The sequence below is a fragment of the Simochromis diagramma genome, unplaced genomic scaffold, assembly GCF_900408965.1.
Source record: "Simochromis diagramma unplaced genomic scaffold, fSimDia1.1 OVJJ01000816.1, whole genome shotgun sequence".
In the NCBI taxonomy this organism is placed as follows: domain Eukaryota; kingdom Metazoa; phylum Chordata; class Actinopteri; order Cichliformes; family Cichlidae; genus Simochromis; species Simochromis diagramma.
In genome coordinates this window covers 19,847,213-19,868,330 of record NW_024386908.1, presented here as the reverse complement: position 1 = coordinate 19,868,330, position 21,118 = coordinate 19,847,213, and the positions used below count along the sequence as shown (strand labels likewise).

Here is a 21,118-nt window from a genome sequence, read left to right as displayed (position 1 = left end):
ACATGGCGGGAAAAGCATGGCGGCAACGGAAAATGAGGAGGGCGAAAGTGGATTGTTGAATGAAATGGATGAACCAGAATTGGTTTGTAAAAATGCGAGAACTTCAGTGGTGTGGAACTGGTTTAGCTTTCGTCCGTCAGATGCACAACAAAGCACTATTTTTGGTAGAGCATGCTAGCGGGCCGTCGTTATTACCGTGTTTTTTGGAAAATACGGCACACTTAAAATCTGAAAATCGACAGTGTCCCTTATGTGCGCCTTATTTATTAATTCTGGTTGTGTTTACTGACCTCGAAACAATTTGATGTGGTACATGGCGCTCGAAAATCTGTCTAATGTTTTAGTCCGACTTTGCTAAGCTACGAAGCCGCACCACTTGATGGATTGTCGGAGAACCGCTTCAGGTTATTAGGAGTGCACATCATTTGAACAGTCTTTACAGGCCAAGCATATATCTCCATCTCTCTGTCTAACAGTAAGATGTCTGTGATATATAATAATCCAGAAACTTTAAGCCGAGCATCCCGAGGACTCCAAATCCTGCTTCCTTCCCTGAGGATGCCTGTGTGTAAAGTGAAGGCTAGGAGCACGCTGGTGTTCAGTCACCTGAGCAGCATAAGAGTTCGAATGTGCTCGACAAGTCTCAGAGTGGGTCGGCTGATAGAATAGTGAGGTGGCAGCTTCACTTCAGAGCCCGACGGCATCACAGAGTATCTGCAGGACCAAAACAGATCTGAGCTGTCAGACTCTGGAGCATTTACACATTTCTTCTTTATAATAAGAAGTTAACGTGAGCACGTATGTACTTAGTGACTGCCGTGGCTGTCTTGAGCATACCTGAACTCCTCTCTGAAATGCGAGCGCAGGTGCTGAGCCAGCTGGCTGTTGTACTGCAGACAGGCCAGCAGGAGGTGGAGGCGCTGGAACAGCAGGACGGACTGAACGGGACTGGGGACCGACACTTGCAGGCCCGTCAGAACCAACACCACCTGCTGGACCTGGTAACCAATGAAGGAGAGCTGCGGGGACGGAGAGGATCAGCGTTTGAGTAATTCTTATCATTCTGACAGAAATCACAGTTAAATCTGATGAGACCTTTACCAGGTGGGGATGAGGCTGCAGGACTCTGAGGATCCAACCGACAGACAGGAAGTTTTCAGCAGAGACACACCTGCTGGTCTGAAACATGAAGAGTTGAACAAAAACTGTGTTTGTTTCTTGTTATGTGGATATTCAGAGCTTTCTTGGACCATATCATAGCAAATAACAAATGTTTTAAAGCTATGCAATCTGTATATAGCAGTTGAACTGTTTAGATAAGTCTTTATTGATTAAATATACTGTTTTTTTATATGAACTACTGTGTACAAGAATAAGAATAACTTAATGTATTAAGCTAAACTGGCTGACATATTATTCTTGTGATTTCTTATTGGCCCTGTTTATTTAATGCAGGCCAGGTGACCCTTTTCTGGTTTAAAAAGGATGGCGAGCCAACGAAGGGCTGGGAGCAGGATTCTTAACACAACATTTCCCCCGTTTATGGACAATAGCGCTTGTATAGAATCAGAACGATGCCACCTTGAAACGAAACCGGATGTCTATTCATATTAATGTACAGAATTCACCTGCTTGCTGCTACTACTGCACACCCAATGTATATACTATATATATATATATATATATATATATATATATATATATATATAATGTTCTTCCTCTACACCCCCCCCCCCCCAATTTTTTTGCACATGTCGAGGAGCGTGTCAGGCTACATTTCGCTGTGTGTTATACTTGTATAACTATACATGTGACAAATAAAGAACCTTGAACCTTGAACCGAAAAAAATATTGAAACCGAAAAAAAATATTGTAACTGAAATAAATGTACTGAAAAATCTTGTATTGAAACCGGAAAAAAAAATTGATAGTGAAAAACAATTAATTGAAACTGTAATTTTTTTGTTTTCGCTTACAATTTTTTTTTTTTTTCAGTTTCAATCCATTTTTCGGTTTCAATCCATTTTTTTCGGTTTCAAACCATTTTTCAGTTTCAATCCATTTTTTGGTTTCAATCCATTTTTCGGTTTCAAACCATTTTTCAGTTTCAATCTGCTGGCACTGTTTTGGCGTACGGGGGCGCTGGGGGGCGGGGTTTCCGGCCCGCATGTATTTGCATACATTATAGAGACCACTAGTGCTGACTAAGCTGCCATCTTTCTCTCTTCCCGTCTTTCAATGGCTGCTTCAATTTCAGCTTGAACCTCCAAACTGCAAGTAAGTAATCATTTTTTGTCATCTTTTCTTGCTGTCCCACTGGGCTGGATATTAGTTTAGTTTTTTTAGCTACATCTGGTGAAGTTGTGGTAAAATGCTGGTATTAGCCTATTCGTCGTAGCAAGCTAGCCTGAAGCTAATATTTGCTAAATTTAGGGACACCCGTGTCTCTTCAGGAGTTGGAGGCCGGTGTTCTAGGAGCGGATCTCAGGATCTCAACAGGCAGCGTTGGGCAGTAACGTAATACATGCACCGGCGTTACGTATTTAAAATACAAAATATGAGTAAATGTATCCTTTACAGTTACTGTTCAATAGGTGATATTGAGAATACAGTTAGTTTGTTGAAATAAATGGATTACATGGCGGTATTTTCCTGTTTCATATATTAGGCTATGGTCTCTCTATTTTTGGTAATTCCACGCCGGTGGAAACCCAAACAAAACACGCAATAAGAGCCTCTAAAAACTATTATACAAAAATTATTTAATATGAAGGCAATAGCAGAGTGTTACAGGCATCGCCCTAAACAATGTAGCCTCATGGGCAGGGTAGTCCGTGCTGCAGGGAGAATGGACTGCCATACCCGTTATGTGTCTGTGAGCGAGGGAGGGAGAGAAAGGAAAAGTACGAGCTGTCACGGGGCAGAAACGGGAGCTGGAAGCATGTAAATATAATAATAACCACTAAAGCCAAAAAGAGTGCCTGACGAGCCCAGCTGTAAGTAAGCTGTTAAGACTCGACTGTACACCGTATTCGTGTTTTCCTCCGAAACAATAAGCAGCCTTTCAACGCCTCTCTCTGTCTCTCGCTAGCAAACTTGACCCAGACAACAAAGTAAAGCTAGTTTTCAGCTACGAGCCCGACACGAACCGGACGTATTAGCCAGAGGTCCCTTTACTACGGTTCGGAGCCGCTGACCTGTTTTATATACGCGCTGAATAGTTTTCTACACGAGATCGCTGCAAAAAGTGCAGCCTTACCTAATGTCCACCTACTGTTACTCATTTATATTAAGATTTTAACATCTAGTTGGTGTTGGTATGGTGAGTAGCCTTCAGTAATAGTAATAAATCACACAGCAATAGTACATTCATGTAGTTGTAAAGTATTCAGAATACATTACTTCTATAATCTTTGGTGGAATACATTTTAAAATTAACCTTCCCAACACTGTCAACAGGTTAGCACCTCATACCACAGTGCATCAAAGCAGTCTCATGAGCGCTGGGAAGGACGAGCCCAGAGCCCAAAACAGACAGTGCAGGAGATGACAAGGTTAGTAATTGTATGGTGAAAATTATACTTTATCTTGATTGGCAAAAGAAAAGTAAATACAAAATCTGCTTCTCACATTTAGGGCATTTCCAAGATTTTTTTTTTCAAAACTTCAATTTCTTTCATTACAGCTGTCCTGTTGACCCACAGTGAGAGGCATCATTTCAGAAACACCAGGAAGACTGAAACTCGTCGCCAGGATCAAGCAGGGCTCGTGATCTTCACCAGCAGCTCCCTCACAAGAAGGATAAACCCAGCATTTCATGAACACTGATGGAGACCTTTGCTTTGTGTAATGTTAGAAGTACTCAGATAATCCTCAGAGGGTCTGGACTTTTACATAATATAATAGAATAGAATTCAACTTTGTTGTCATTGCACATGCACAGGTACAGGGCAATGAAATGCAGTTTGCATCCACCCAGAAGTGCTTTAGCCATGATATAGATATATTACAATATATATTAGCAATAATATAGATATGTAAGTATATTACAGAAATGGGTCTATTATGGTATGTTACAATGTACACGGTATGAAGTATGTTAAGAATATTCTATAAGTATGTACAGGCTATAAATATGAAAAACTATACAGAAATCTGAGATATACAGTTATACAGAAATGTGAACTATGCAAGTTATAAACAGTTGTAGGATTAAAAATTATCATATGTACAGAATGATTATTTACACAGAACTATACAGTAGTGTAGTTAAGTAATAGCTATAGCTATAAGCTATAGTAATAGCTTTAAGTCCTGTAGAAAGTTAAATATATGTTGTGCTCACTGGTTACTCTGGTATGAATGACTCTGAATTACTTTATGATGAACTGACCAAGATGGCGCCGCGTATGGATGCCCTGGTGCTTCAGTGCGTTACTTCTGTTTTGTTTTTGTGCATAACTTCTGTGTCTGGGCACTCCTCTGGATATTCTTACACCAGAGAAGAGCTTCTTAACTACAGGACTACAACACCTGTGGATTTACTTCCAATATTTGTCGCATCTGCGGCAGATTTACTGCAGACTCTGATCAGGAAAGTGAGACGCCGAAAGAGAGGAAAGCGAGCCGGCGCACTCGTGCGTCTGAGGAGACGCGGACTGCGAACTGCTCTTCCTGGGATCTTCCTTTCCAATGTACGCTCACTCAGGAATAAGATAGACGAGCTGGCCCTGATGAGAAGCATGAACAGAGACTTTGCCTCCTCCTGTGTCTTGTTTTACGGAGTCGTGGCTCTGCGAGGACATCCCGGACTGCGCGCTCAAGCTGGAGGGCTTTCATCTGCTGCGCGCAGACCGGCAGGCCTCTCTCTCTGGTAAGACCAAAGGTGGAGTTGTCTGCTTCTACATTAATAGTGGCTGGTGCACTGATGTAACAGTGATTGCTCAGCACTGCTCTTCCTCTCTGGAATACCTTTTTATTCACTGCAAACCGTTTTATTCTCCGCGGGAGTTTGCTTCATTCATCCTGGTCGCTGTTTACATCCCGCCAGATGCGGATGCGCAGGCAGCTCAGTGCGCATTCGCGGAGCAGATACTGCACATGAAGCGGACATTCCCGGACTCTCTCATCATTGCTCTTGGGGACTTTAACAAAGCCAATCTGAGCCATGAGCTTCCCAAATACAAGCAGTATATTAAATGCCCGACCAGAGAGGAGAGGACATTAGACCACTGTTACAGCACGATCAGCGGGGCCTATCGTGCGGTGCCCCGCGCTTCACTCGGACTTTCTGACCATGTCATGATCCACCTAATCCCCGCGTACAGACAGAGGCTGAAGCTCTCCAAACCTGTCGTGAGGACCAAAAAACTGTGGAGCAACGAGGCTGTGGAGGAGCTTCGCACGGGTTTGGAGTCTACAGACTGGGTCACAATGAAGGCTGCTTCTAACAGCTTGGACGAGTTTACGGACACTGTCACCTCCTATATCCACTTCTGTGAGGACAGCATTGTGCCATCACGCACCAGGGTGAGTTATAACAATGACAAACCCTGGTTTACTCCTAAACTCAAAAAGCTGTGGCTGGAAAAGAGAAAGGCGTTCAGAAGCGGAGACAGGGACTGCTACAGAGAGGCCAAGTACAGGTTCACTAAAGAAGTGGACGTTGCTAAACATCAGCACTCTGAGAAGATGCAGCAGCAGATCTCAGAGAATGACTCGGCCTCTATGTGGAAAGGTTTTAGGAATATCACCAACTACAAGCCTAAAACCCCCCACTCCACTGATGACTTGCTCTTGGCCAACACCCTTAACGACTTTTACTGCCGTTTTGACGAGCCATCAGGCAGCCTTCACACCTCCAACGGCCCCAACAATAGAGACACTTTGGACACTCATTCCCCCACCTCTCCCCCCTCCATAGAGCCATCACCACCTTCAAACACTTTACCTACAACACCCCCCTCCTCACCCCACACAAAGGAGGATTTCACACCACCTCCTCCCACCACAACTCTTCATATTCATGAAGCAGGTGTGAGGAAGCAGTTTAAGAGTCTGAATGCTCGGAAAGCTCCCGGCCCAGACGGTGTGTCTCCTGCCACCCTCAGACACTGTGCAAACGAGCTGGCCCCAGTGTTTTCTGGCATTTTCAACTCCTCACTGCAGGCATGTCATGTGCCTGCCTGCTTCAAGTCCTCTACCATAATCCCTGTCCCCAAGAAACCTAGGATCACTGGACTAAATGACTACAGACCTGTGGCTCTGACATCTGTGGTCATGAAGTCATTTGAGCGCCTGGTTCTCTCCTATCTCAAGACCCTCACGGCCCCCCTCCTGGACCCCCTGCAGTTTGCATACAGAGCCAACAGGTCTGTAGATGACGCCATCAACATGACCCTACACTTCATCCTGCAGGATCTGGACTCCCCAGGAACCTACGCCAGGATCCTGTTTGTGGACTTCAGCTCTGCCTTCAACACCATCCTTCCAGACCATCTCCGAGGCAAGCTTTCCCAGATGAATGTGCCTGATCCCATCTGCCGGTGGATCACTGACTTCCTGACGGACAGGAAGCAGCATGTGAGGCTGGGAAAGAATGTCTCGGACTCCCGGACCATCAGCACCGGCTCCCCTCAGGGCTGTGTTCTTTCTCCTCTGCTCTTCTCCCTGTATACCAAGTGCTGCACCTCCACCCACCAGTCTGTCAAGCTAATCAAGTTTGCAGATGACACCACCGTTATTGGGCTCATCTCGGACGGGGATGAGTCTGCCTACAGGAAGGAGGTTGAACGTCTGGTGTCCTGGTGCAGCCACAACAACCTGGTGCTAAATGCCCAGAAGACAGTGGAGATTATTGTGGACTTCAGGAAGCACACAGCCCCACTCCCCCCCATCATCCTGACTGACACCCCCATCACCTCTGTGGACTCATTCTGCTTCCTGGGTACCACCATCACCCAGGACCTGAAGTGGGAGCCCACCATCACCTCCGTCATCAAGAAAGCCCAGCAGAGGATGTACTTCCTGAGGCAGCTGAAGAAATTCAGCCTGCCAACACGGACGATGATGCAATTCTACACTGCAATCATCGAGTCCATCCTCACCTCCTCCATCACCGTGTGGTACGCTGGAGCCACTATCAGGGACAAACAGAGACTGCAGCGTGTTGTGCGCTCTGCTGAGAAGGTGATTGGCTGCAGACTCCCATCTCTGCAGGATCTGTACACCTCCAGGACACTGCGGCGTGCAGCTCGGATCTCAGCTGACCCTTCTCACCCTGGACACAGTCTGTTTGACCTGCTCCCCTCAGGCAGGAGGCTCCGGTCCATTCGCACCAGAACCTCTCGCCATAAGAACAGTTTCTTCCCCTCTGCTGTTGGACACATGAACAATAACCATATGACTGTTCCCACCACTAACACATGACCCTACGCTGTGTTCACTGCATCATTCCATGTTTGGCACTGATCACCACCTGCACTCATGTATATACCTATCTACTTAGCACTTTTAATTCTTATTCTTATTTTTATTTATTTATTTATTTTTCATGTCTATTTAAGCTTAATTTATAACAGTATTTATAACAGTATGTTTGCACTGAAGCACCGCAGCAATTTCCTAATGTTGTAAACCTGCTCAACATTTGGCAATAAAACCCTTTCTGATTCTGATTGTCAAAAAACAGTGAAAGAATTCCAGATCACAAGTTTTTAGTTCAAATACAAGTAACAACCTTTGACTTTAATCAGGTTTTATTTAATTGTGTCAGAGAAAACATCATGTGCTCTTCATGTAGCTGAGTACATTCAGTGTTTAAAACAGAAGTTGTGCAGGTCTGAGATCAGCAGTTTTCTGAAACACCAAACTGAGGTCCTGTTAATGCTGATGTATAGTGACACAGTTACAGGGGTGATTAATCCTTTTGACTTTTTGTCTTTAAATTTGTCAATAAAACAGCTGCAGCTTTCACTGACAGCACATGTGGTACTTTAACCTTTGTACTGTTTTCTTCAGTTAATTTTGGAGTTACTACAAAGATTGAAGATATAGGATGATCTGTCTGCTGTCACTGGGTGGTGCTGAGGTCTGAATCTGAGGACAGCTCCTGTAATCACAAACAGAACAGAATCATCACAAACTGAAATGTAAAGTTTATCTCTCAAATCTGAAATAGAGCAGATCCTTCTCTGTCCTCACACACTCGGGATCTGAAGTTGTTCAGTCCTACAGTTCTGCCGACAGCTGTTTATTTTTTTTATTTGTTTTAAAGGCATTATATACTAACACATTTTCTAATATCATGTTTACCTTTGAGTTGTTGATGCTTTATAAATGGACATCTGCAAAGATGAGATGATGGAGCAGGTTTCAGTCGAGGTTCAGTTTGCTGCTGCATCCTGGTCACAACATACAGAGGTGTTATCAGCTCAGTATTGAACAAGAAATATTAATGTTTCAAATTATTTGTCCTAAAGGATGCAAGCTGTACAGAGTACTGCACATGTGACTTTGTGAACATAATTCATTAAAAATAATTTGGACAGTTTTTTAACCAGAATATTTGTAACAAACTCAGTAAAAAAAAAAAAAAAAAAAAAAAAAGCTAAAAAAATAATCAGAGGAAAAATGTAACATTTTAACTTAAGCTGACAAGCGGAAGTAGTTGGTTTCAGTACATAAGTATCGGGCTTGGCTATTTAATCCGTAGCTATTGACTAATGAGGGGAATTTAAAAGTTGGCGTTAATGTCCTTCCACATGTGGAAAGCGACAGAAAACATGCTGCTGTTTGCACATATTTAATAATCAGCTCTGCACAGGAGCAGAAGCAGAGTCCAGCCTGTTGCTCTTACAGTATAATACTGTAAATAAAAGTACAGTAACCGTGGTTAGTCACTGAGCAGCCCGGTGCGTTTCTCTTGATTTCTTTAGTCAGGGTAAATTCATTCACCTGCACGGGTTAGCTAAACGAACTTTACAAAACAAGTTTCCCCGACAGCCGAGTGCTCATCTTAGCTAGCTAGGTCCTTAGCTGGCTAGCTAAGGACCTAAATTACGGATTAGCTTACAAACACATTTAACTTACCAAAAATAATGCGGTGGGGCCTCAGGTCCTCCTGTCCGGTAGTCCAATTTACTGAAGAAAACCTCAGGCTGTCACTTTGAAATAGTCGGTAATGTAAACGCTGGACCTCTCGGCATCTGCCATTCCCGAACAGACACGTGCGAGTTTGTCCGCGACCGCAGCCGCGTCCTCAGTGTTTTCTCCAGTCATTGGTCAGCATTATAATATATGCAAATACATGCGGGTCGGAATCCCCGCCCCCCAGCGCGCCCCCGTACGCCAAAACAGTGCCAGCAGAGTGAAACTGAAAAATGGTTTGAAACCGAAAAGTGGATTGAAACCGAAAAAAAAAATTGTAAGCGAAAACAAAAAAATTACAGTTTCAATTAATTGTTTTTCACTATCAATTTTTTTTCGGTTTCAATACAAGATTTTTCAGTACATTTATTTCAGTTACAATATTTTTTTTCGGTTTCAATATTTTTTTTCGGTTTCGTTTCAAGGTGGCATCGTTCTGATTCCATACGCTTGGACATTTGTCATGGACACCCAGATAAAAATCATGGACTTTCTCTCATCAGTGTGGACCAGTGTTTTTGAATTGGTGGTGTGTTATTTATGGGGAATATTATTGAACTTGAGAAACTGTATTGCTTGATCTAAGCCACAAGACTGTTTAGTTGTCTTTGTGCACTTTAAACCGGGCACCACTGCACCAGGAGTAATTATTTAAGTTTTTCTTTTTCTTTCCTTGTTATTTTTCCTTGGTTTTGTTTAAATACATTGTACCTGCAATAGCGTTCTGTGTTGTGTGTATTTACTGATTACTGACCATCAGCTTCAGTAGCCGTTCTTTAATCTTCTGATTAATAATATTCTGCTTAATACCTGACGTGTATTAATTCATTAGTGCTTCATCATTGTTACAGTTGTTTAGTTTTTGTAATTCCCAGGAGAGCCTGAGGTGTTGCATAAACACATTTTACTCACAGCTGAGAAGCGCCCCCGTTGTACGCTTTATCAAACTCACCACGTGGCCTACGAGCAGCAGTTCAAAGAGCAGAGAGGCGGCGGTGTCCAGATACTCAGCGAGTAAGGCCTGAAGCTGTAAGAGGCACAAGGTTTAATGCATCGAAGGCACATGAAAGACACTTGATGTGAGCAGAGAGCAGCGCACCTCTGAGTACGTCAGAAATTCTCCGCTGTGAGTTTGTGGCTGAGGGTCACATATTAAGGCAAGCAGCATTCGGGAGGCCAGAGCACCTCTGCAGGGAAACAACAGTTAATGCAGAAAAGGGAAGGTGTGCTAACATCTGGAAATGAGCTTTATAACTCTTCTCCGGGTTTCACCAGACTACAACAAAGGAAAGCAGCTCCAGCTGCAACCAAAGAAATGATAGAAAATCTCCCTGAGAATAATCACATTTATTATTTTCTCACTTTTTATTTACTATTGTTAATAGATAAACCTCACAAACACACTGGAGACACATCAGTCTATAAGCCATGAATCAGTGTACATTTCTCTCATTTTAATACAGAAAAAAAAATAAGTAAAGACTCCTCTGGAGCTCAGACTGAATTCAGTTTTTTCCATCACACTGGCATCATTATCCATCTATCATTCAAGCCTGTATGATTCAGATTTATACCAGTTTTTACAAGAATTTTTCTTTTATAATATTTCACAAAGACACCAGTCTTCTTTTGTAACCACATCCTCTTCAAAAAGGCAGAAATCCTAAACTTCAGCAGTATGGGGAATCTCATATCTCGGCATTTTAACTTTTCCTCAGGTACTTTGGTTTCTGCACTGCCTCCAATGACTCGGACGATTTACTCCTGATATGTGATTTAAAAAAACAACTGATGTTTACTCGCCACTTCTTTAGTGGATGTTATGAACTCAACCCTGAACTTCAGCCTCGTGTGATATGCCAGCGCACCATCCGCTCCAAGCTCCCTGACCTGCACTCAATCTACAGCAGGCGGTGCTGGACCAAGGCCAGGAAGATCGTGAGGGACCTCAGCCATCCCAACAACAGACTGTTCTCTCTGTTGAGGTCAGGAAAGCGATTCCGCTCCCTGAAGACCAACACAGAGAGACTGAGGAGGAGCTTCTTCCCGCAGGCGATACGGTCTCTCAATCACACCACCACACAGTACTGACCCACACATACAGTTCTTACACACACTGGACATTCTGGACTTTGTTTTCACTTCATCACTTAAATCACTTTAAGCATATTTGCACTGCACAAGACATAATGTGGATTGCACAACACTGGTCACTACATTCTTCATTTCCGGTTAATATTTGTACAGCTGCTGTTATTGTGTATATATTTATTTATATTTATATTTCTTCATACATTCTTATATAGTTCTATATTGTGTATTTTGTTGTACAGTTATTTTATTTTCAACTTTAATTTATATATTTTATCTTATTCTTTCCCAGTTAAATTACCCTTCATTCTAATTTGTGTTGTACAGTTATTTCATTTTTAACCTTAATCTATATTTTATTCCTTCCTAGTTAAATTTACCCTTTTTAATTTTTCATATTTATTTCCTATCTTATTCATAGCCTTTTCCTTTTTTGTTTTCTTTAGGTCACGAGCAGTTGTCCAAGCATTTCACTACATATCGTACTGTGTATGACTGTGTACGTGACAAATAAAATTTGAATTTGATTTGATTTGATTTGTTCTCTTCCCATTTAACTTAATGTGTCCAGTATTCATTTCATTTTGATCCTAAACCCTTCGAGTAGTTCTGTAGTCCTCTGTGTCATTGTGTATCATCACTGTGTCAGTTAGTGTATTGACTTCCTTAGATGTGGATCCCTCACTTGTAGATACATAGAAAATCTCTTTATTCCAATCTAAGCTCCTTTTAGGCCTTTACAGGAGCTGCCAACAGATATTTCAACATACCTGAAATGAGGACTGTTTAACGAAAGGAACAAACATACACTGTGTTCTGTTTACAGTTCTGTTTACTTTTTGGCAGAGAGCAGGCTGAGTCTGGCAGCTTCGACCTCCGTCTCTCTGAACATGATGGCGAGCGTGTCAACGATCAGAGAGCTCAGTCTGAAACACAAACAGCAGAGCTTCAGTCACATGCTCATCATCATCGTCATAGCAACACACAGCAAGGAAGATATGACCTGCAGTTAGTTATTATATTGTTACTATAAATATTATCACAGTCGCAGATTCTTTCAGTGTTTTAGGTAATATTGCGGTCTTCATCCACTCACTCTGGATTTGTTCCTGAACAAACTGAATCCTGTGAATACTGCTGTTGTTGGTATAACCGCACGCAACAATAACAGGACCCGTCCTCAGTACCGATAAGTGCGAACATTAATGGGACTATAATGTAAACTTCAGCTCTTTACATGTTCTTTATTATCTACTTTATGAATGAGGAGGTGAAACTGCTTTAGGCTCGACAGGAGAAGGCAGAGAGAGGAAACCTGCCAGTGAGCAGGTTAGGTTCACAGTGTGTTATGCTGTTAATGCAAACTAAGTTTAAGTTAGCTTGTTTAAAGAAAACTCAGTTTCCCTCATCTCAGGCTTCAAAAATCTGAAGTTTTCACAAAACCCACTTTCTGGAAACAGCTGTGAAATAATGCACATCATCTCTGTAATCGCCACGCTGAATACAGTCAGAGAAACACCTTAATGAATCTGAAATCTCGCCTCTGTGGAGCTATGAACACCTGCTAAGGGGCTTACAGGAGCTGATCTGCTGTGTAGAGTCCACCGAGGCTCTGGCGGCCATGAAGACATCCCTCCAGAGTGCAGAGCAGGAAAGTACACACCTCACTGGACTGGAAAACAGAAAATGAGTCATTCACTGCAACTCACAGGCACGTTCTGTACGTCAAACACACAGTGCCGAGCAGGTTTTATAAACTTTACCCTCCAGAAGAGCCGGCGCAGCGTAACGCTGCGGTGCGCGGCGGTCCTCAGCTCCTGCAGCAGCAGGTACATACTCTCCACGCTGATCCCGTCCTGCAGGAGCTCGGAGCTCAGCTGGCCAAACAGGTGAGCCGTCCGCTCCCAGCTTAAATATAACATCAACATTAACACCGACGTTTGAGCCTGTTAGCAATAACAAGTTTAAATGAGCCTAAACTCGTCACAGCCCGCTGTGATGAACCTTCAGGGCTCAGATGAGGTTTCTCAGAGCAGGTCGAAATCTCTGGAAATGTTTTTATATAAATCTTTATATTGGAATATGAGCGCTACAGCTCAGCACAGCCAAGATAAAATAATATTTCAGTTCATTAAAAATATTTCATGGTCTCATTATTTAAGCTCCACTCAAATGTAAACTAAACAAATGTACGTGTTTGCAAATATTAAATGTGCAGTGAAACATCTGGAGGTGATGCAAAAGAGGTGCAGTTCTCCTGAATGTGAACTTCTGCATGATTATGCGTGGCTGATGCAGGCGGCTGTAGCTGCCAGCTGTCTGATAGGCTTCACCTCAGCTAACTGCAGTCACTGAGCTGGAGCTTTGTGGGGAGCTACCATACTGTAATCTACAGCTACTCCAGGACGCCTCGGCTTCAGCCTCAGAGAGTATCCGCAGCACTAATCAGTAGAGTGGAGTCCAAAACCAGTGGGTGCCGTCACAGTGGCTATGTCCAGTGTATTCTATGAGTGAATGATTTCTGTTTCCACAGTAACAAACTGACCTGTGACCTTTATTCTGACTGGACAAGCAGGAAGTTGTGTGTCTGCAGTCTGCACAGAACAGTTTATTACCTGATGGCAGGAGCAGACAATGAAACGCAGTTCCTCCTTCTGTAGAGCGGATCTAACAAAAGGGTGGACCTCTGAACACACACACACACACACACACCTCAGAAATCTGAGCGAGTACACCATCAGACACATGTTTTATACTTTTATACTTTTTCATTTTATACTTCCTGTTTTTTCTTATTTTGTATTTTCTTTATGTTTATGAGCCTTTCTGATCTTCTGGTTCTTGGTATTAGTTCTTTATCGTTATAACTAAACTAGTTCTCAGTGTAGTTACAGATTATTTTAGGGTGATTAGTTCCCTTTAGTGCTCCCATTCTGTCCTTTTGTCTTTCTCGTCCCCCTTTCAGTTGTGCCTCACTTCCTGCTTCATTTTGATAGTTGTTCCTTGTGTTTGCTTTCAGTTTTGCTTCTTTTGTCTCATCCTCTCTGATTTAGCTCAGCTGTGTTTTGTTCTCCCAGCTATCTCCACTTCCCTCATTACCTTTCTGTGTGTATGTAACAAACAGCTTGCCTTTTGTTACATACAAAAGTTAATCCCTGTTTTCTGTGACTGCATTTAAAGTCCATATCATTACACAGGACACACTCTGTATAACCTGCACACTGTGACATTTACTTATCTACTCCAAAACTCCACAGGGCACCTTTAAGCTCCACTTTCATATAAATAACCACAACATTTCTAAAGCTAACAGTCAATGTGTTAAATACTATTCATAGACAGTCTTCACTCACAATACTGAAGCTGTTCCACAAGCTCTGCAGGTGGAGGTAAAGTCTGGACTTCTCTGAGACGGCGTACAGGTGGAGCTCCGCCTCCCACTCCTCCTCGCTGTCCACGCAGCCTCGTCTCAGCAGGCGTGACAGGACCGAACCGATCCTCCTTTGTAACTGTAACAGCACAGCGGCGGGTTCATGACAGGAAACAGAGCTCGACCAAATTTACAGAGACGTGTGACCCATGTCTAAGTTACTTCAAATTGAATTTGAGTAGATCTTCATCGGAACAGCCGCACGTTTATACCTGACCACTCTCGAGGGTCTTCAGGCTTTTCTCTGAGAGCAATGGCGATGAGGCAGGTGAGACTAAGGGGGAGTAAAAGGGGGGAGGCTGCGGGACTCTCGTGAGGCCGAGAGTCTCTGGGTTCGGGCACGAGGCTGAGCGGGTGTGCTTTAACACTGGGGGGAGCTCCTCCTTCCTCCATTGGCTGCTGGAGAGAAGAAACAGCACAGACATCAGGTTTATGGTTTCTGTGAAGTGTCTGCATCATCAACTGTGTGAGTTTCATGTCGTATTCCAGCTGCACAAAACAATTAAAAACACCTTCCTGATCAGCTAATGGTCTCGGTTGCTAGTTTGAAGTCTACCTGAACACAACACAAGGTTCATGTACACAGCAAAATCTCCAGTGTTAAATTAACACTGGAGAGTGTCTATATGGGTCCACACCTCTGAGTGTTAAATACAACACTGTTGAGTGTTAAATTAACACTTTTGACAGTGTTATATGTTTAAAAGTAACCTAGTCAGTTTTGAAGATTAACAATGGCTAACACTGAGCAGTGCTGATTTTCTAACACTGGAATATTTCTAACATTTTGAGTTATTTTCCAGTGTTAGAAAATCAGCACTGCTCAGTGTTAGCCATTGTTAATCTTCAAAACTGACTAGGTTACTTTTAAACATATAACACTGTCAAAAGTGTTAATTTAACACTCAACAGTGTTGTATTTAACACTCAGAGGTGTGGACCCATATAGACACTCTCCAGTGTTAATTTAACACTGGAGATTTTGCTGTGTAGTAAATTAACGTCACACTAGAGCCAAATAAGCCTCTAAAATATGCTTTGCTTTGGGATAGTTCCCTCTGCAGGCCTCATGGGCTCAGAACTTCTTTATTGTTTTTCTGCACAAATGTTGCAGCTTAAAAACAGAAAGAGCTCTCAGGTAGATTCACACAGTCATGATAGTCGTGCTCCTGAGACTTCACGCTGTCAGCTCATCCTTAGGTTCAACTTTACAAGCAGTCTAAGGTTTGGGAGTGGCAGTGAAAGAAAAGTGTGTACGTTTAATGACCTACCGGGGGTGAGCACAGCTGAGCAGCAGGGAACATTAGCGTGAGACAGCTTTTACATTTTATGCTGTTTGCGTCTGTTTTACAGCGCTTCGTCGTTACCAGGCAACAGTTCAGTGACAGTAAATCTGTTCCTTCCTCCCTCCATCTCCTGCCTCATTCACAGAAGAACTCAAGGAGGATCGGAGCCCCGCATGCAACCAAGTAAAAATGCAAACTGTCCAGCAGCGAACCAGCAGGTTCTCTTGCTGTGGGAATTTATAAAAACGTGTTTGGAAAACACATCTCTACATTTCAATCATCAGTGGGCACATTCTGCTGAAAGAGGATAAATGATGGACCAGCAGTACCAGGTGGATGTTACCTGCTGCCTGGTGTGTGGATGAAGCACTGCAGGTGTGATATTGAGGAGCAACACTGGAGTCACTCTGTGAACATGTTAATGAGCAGCAGGTAAACTAGTCCCTGGAGTAAATAAGTCATGAGCTACCTGAGACACTGAGGTGGTCATTACATACTCAGGTAAAGTGGCTCAGCTGTTAACAAGTTCACAACAGACAACCACATTACAGTGTTGAAGTATCCCACACATAAACTTTCACTGTCTGCCTCACTCCTGCACACTCTGCAGCTTCTAAAATGATTATAACCAAATTCAACACTGGCATTACGTAATGTATTTGCAGGGAGGACATAAAAGCCTTTATGTGTGAGTATCCTAAAATAAAACATGCTTCTGAAGTGTATCTGTGTTTTACTCACCTCTCTGTGGAAAATCCTGTGGAGGAAATGGACACACAGGATGGCTAGAGTTACAGATAAAGAAACAAGACGACACATAAACCTCACTGGTGTCTTTCCAAAGGATCAAATCTCTGAAGAGACCATTCCACATGTCTCTGACTCGTCTTACAAAAAGCATAAACTTCAGTCTGATATCATTGCGTAGCATCATCAAATTACATAAACTGTCTCAGTTACCTTGTAATGTGCTTGTTATTTCAGGACAGTGGCTGTTTCGGCGACAGGACGGGGCTGCAGGAGGAAGGCCCTCTTTCTTGGCTCTCTTTAACCAATTGCGTTGCTTCGCTGCAGGTTTTTTGGTGACGTAGACGATCCGTATGTGTTGGCAGCGTTCCTGATGCTTCCCACTGAGGAAATCTGGGAGGTCGTTCACCTGTAAAAAAACACAATGCTGTAAAGATTATAAAATGTGACAATATGAGGGAGCAGAATCAGAAATAAGACAAAACCAAGCGGTGCAGAAACGAGTCGACAGAAAACTGACATTAGCTCATCGATTCTAATGATTGACTATTTTTCAAGCAAATTTTGGTTTTGTAGAAACTATTAATCAAACTATTAATAAAAAGATGAATCTATACATTATCATGAGTTTCAGCCCTTAAAATAAAATCGGATATTTACAGAATAACAAGATTAAATAAAGATAATGTTTATATTTTGTGTCATATACAACCTTTGAACATATATACTGTGCACTTATAGTGGGTATTCTCACATCTTTCATGGATATTGATCATCTGCTGTAGACTGATTTTGATCCTGTGTGTAATAAAAGGATGTAGGATAATCCCACACTACTTCAGTAATCTTGAGGTCCGGGCACTGGGGGGTCCGATCCATGACTGATATCACTCTACTGTGTGTTTTTCCCTCCTGACAACATCTCATCTCTCCCTCAGATCTGGTTCAACAATTTTCAGTCGTTCTTGTGTCATTTTAATAATCAACCTTTTCTCTGTTTCCCTTCCTTAAGAACAGCTTCTTGACAGCCGCTCTTCCACTGAGACCTTTTCTGATGAGGCTTCAGTGATCAGCAGCTGATCAGCTGAAGGTCCTCCTCTCATATTTTTCATGGATATTGATCATCTGCTAAAGATAGATTTTAAATCTAAGTTTTCAGCTAGCAGATCTTTGTGAATAATGTTGTTGTTGTAAAAATATTATTTTGTGCCTGTGAAACTGTGTCATCTTTGGCAACTTAATGACAGAAAGAATGGTTGTGTTTTTTATGACACACTGCTGTTGTCATAAAATAGTAAACTGGTTCTTTGCTAATATTCTGTTATGTGTGGAGACAACACTGGTTCATCTGAGTTAAGATCCTTTTTTATGCTTGGATCATAGTTACTTTGAAAGCCTGGAGAAGCAGCTAAAGAGCACTTAAAAAAACAGCAGAAACATCTATAAAATACAAAGAAATCAAGGGTGGGTCAAAACTTCTGGATTGTATTTTGTCAGATTTTATTTTATTGAGTGACTCTAATTTATTTAACTGCTTTTTCAATGTTGCATTGAATATGTTGGTGGCTGCTTTGTCACGGGAACTTGAATAAAGCACGACTCATCTTCTGAGCGTCTTTAATTTTGCGTTTGCCAAAGATCGCGTTACAAAAGACTTGATTTCTGTTTGTTACAGTGAGCAGGTTCGAGTCCCAGTAAGTTTCCATGAGCTCCCAATGCTCTGAAGATCCTCCACAAAGTGGCTAAAGGGTGGTGCTGAGGCCATGGAGAGGCCAGCACAGGTCATCAGGTGGTAATCTTAGAGTTAATGCAGATGGGATTAACTCTGTTAGGGCCGAGTTAAACCTCTGACATAACGAGATGAAGTTAGAGGCTCGGCGTGACTTTTGCTGCATGTATTGCAGCTCTGTATTATGTGGCATTGGAACTATTTTAAGCTTTTAAAGTTTAATTAAAATCTGAGGATAATGGCTTCCTCATTAACGGTTTGTCTGTGCTGTTTCTGCTGCTCTTTGGCAGGTTGATATACATGAAGTACTTGAAACGGTCACATGGGCAGCCCTAACAATAAGTACATACCAACATTACTGACAGCTGTTAATCATACCTGAGTCCTGTTCCGTGATTGGTTTCCAGGCTTCCTGCAACTCAGGTGCTCTGAGGCTCAGTGCAGCTCAGTATGAGCAGACATGAAATATGCAAACCAGAGCAGGTGTTACGCTCTTGTTCTCGCCATCAGCAGTAAAGGTGAGAAGTGAAACCTATAAATCGAACTAACTAGTGTGTAATCTGAAGAGTTTAACAGGGATTAATCAGCAGAAGCCGGTTAGTCAGTGAACGCACCATGTGACATGCATGTAATCTAACGTGCTTTAGTCGTGGTTTGGCTGTCACTCAAGGTTATGTCAGTTAAGTCTCCAAAAACCTAAACTTATTCAGTTTACTGTCAAATTAGACAGAAAAAATTGAGCTTTAACATATTCTGCTAATAGAACTAGCTCTAAAGATCCACTAATTACCTCATTGGGTTCAGCTTTAAAGATGTCACAAGTCAAAAATAATAGAAATCTATGGGGTCCTAATTATAAACTGCAAACTTCATCCATATTTATCTCTAAATGTTCTTTAAAAATCTGGAGCTTGGTTTTAAACCTAAGCGTGAAGAGTTAAACGTCAATGTGAAGTTTAGATTTAAAGTCTGACTGTAAATTCTCATCTTTGCGGCTCTGGTCAGAAAAAAGCTAGACAAAAGGCCAGAGCCATTTAAATGTGTGTGATGCTTCTTCAGCCCTAGCTCTCAGCCGAACTTCACTGCAGGAATATCAACCAAAGTGCAAAGAGGTCACAACCCTTCGGACTTTGTTTTGCTGTCTTCTCTGGTTTGTTCACAGTTTAGGTTTCAAAGATAACTGAGATTTTCCTTGACTCATCATCCACTCTGTGATGTCAGTCTGGAGATTATTTCGTCTTGATACATTCTCAATCATCCAGGTAAATTAATCTCCAAAGGTTGATTCTGTTCATATGGATGTAGCGTTTTCAGTGGGAGAAACGTTTCGTCACTCATCCAAGTGACTTCTTCAGTCGACTGAAGAAATCACTTGGATGAGCAGAATCAACCATTGGAGATCTGGAGAATATTTTTAAAAGAAATACAGATATTTTCTTCTACAGCCACTTCAAAATGTAGGCCTTGTCTTGTCCTCTTTCACCTGATGTGATACAAGTTGCAGTTTTGACACAAATCCCCTCTGAACACAGCCTGTAGACTCATTACAACACAGCTTCCAAATGCAATGTTAGGATTTAACTATTAAAGTTTTCGAGCCTTTACTGAACAAACGAGACATGAACACTTCACAGTATGCTTATTTTCTGGATTCATTGATAAATATTTGGTCTGCACAACAATATCCATGACAGACATTAAAACAGTCACGTCATCATTTAAGATAAAAATACTGAAAATGAGTGCTTTAACTCTGTACTGTTTCTTTTAAAAGTTTACTTTTAATTACCTTAAAAATAACTTACCTTAAACGCCAATTTAATAGAAAATCCAATAAATATGGTAGAAGGTTTTTCTGTTGATTTTATATCAATATTAAAAATATTATTTTTTTTATCATTTATTGAAAAAACCCGACGTCTTAAGTCTTCACAGTATTTACACTTATTTTCTCCAATAATAACAAATATCTGTTGGCAAAATACAATTTTTTTTTTCAAAACATCGTATCTTACTTTATTAAAATCAGGTTATAACAGGTCATGTTCAGATTTTTTGTTTGTTTTTTCGTTTAATAAAAACAGCTTTTGATGGATTTCGTGTCGGTTAATTAGGGCGGGATTAATGCAGTAGAAACAAAAATAAATACTTTTTTAAATCACTTTTTCCGTTCAAACTCACCAGCTCGATGTAACGCACGCGCCTGAAGCTAACGGCTGCCGTGAGAGTGCGTGGCGAGTACTCGGTGAGGTACACGCACTCGTCGCTGAGCACCACGTGCATGTACACCTTGTTGATAGACTCGGACAGCACCACGCACGGCTCGTAAGCCCGGATCCGTTCGTACACCCTCCGCTCCAGCTTCCGCTGCAGGAACGAGTCCAGCCGCGCGTTCCGCCGGCACAGCAGCGACCCGGAGCCGCTGTGGGCCATGACGGGACCGCTCCGTGGAGCCGCCGGTAACGCCTCTGAGATTTCAACCGCCGCTTTGTCACGAGGCAGGTGCTCACAGGTCCAGCTCCATCCGGTAAGTTTGAAAAGTCGAGTTAAGATGAACACGCGCCGCTGGTTCTGTCCCGGTTCTGGACAGTGAGCTGTAGGTAAAGCGCCTATGACTCGAGCCGTCAGTGCGTCTGCTCTCTGATTGGTCAGCGAAGAGGAGCGGAACATTGCTGATTGGCCAAACGC

The 21,118-nt window shown here is 42.3% G+C and overlaps 1 protein-coding gene and 1 long non-coding RNA gene across 3 annotated transcripts; both read right to left on the bottom strand.

Annotated features, from left to right (window-relative positions):
- Positions 1–576: 576 nt before the first annotated feature.
- Positions 577–21,039, bottom strand: cunh12orf56 (chromosome unknown C12orf56 homolog). 2 transcript variants are annotated; one of them, XM_040035948.1, is made up of 14 exons: positions 20,612–21,039; positions 16,915–17,110; positions 16,696–16,711; positions 14,881–15,067; positions 14,592–14,747; positions 13,854–13,924; positions 13,002–13,146; positions 12,816–12,910; positions 12,075–12,164; positions 10,247–10,334; positions 10,100–10,174; positions 1,102–1,179; positions 838–1,019; positions 577–714 (listed from the first exon to the last, which is right to left on the bottom strand). In XM_040035948.1, the coding sequence occupies exons 1-14, from the start codon at positions 20,861–20,863 to the stop codon at positions 603–605; spliced, it is 1,743 nt and encodes a 580-aa protein (XP_039891882.1). In that variant the 5' UTR covers positions 20,864–21,039; the 3' UTR covers positions 577–602. The 2 variants fall into 2 exon arrangements, with proteins under 2 accessions (XP_039891882.1, XP_039891883.1); XM_040035949.1 differs by having other exon boundaries at positions 14,881–15,064.
- LOC120736034 lies at positions 8,015–9,447 on the bottom strand. The gene is made up of 2 exons (XR_005696402.1): positions 8,314–9,447; positions 8,015–8,110 (listed from the first exon to the last, which is right to left on the bottom strand). It is a non-coding gene; the product is annotated as an uncharacterized LOC120736034 (long non-coding RNA).
- Positions 21,040–21,118: the final 79 nt, after the last annotated feature.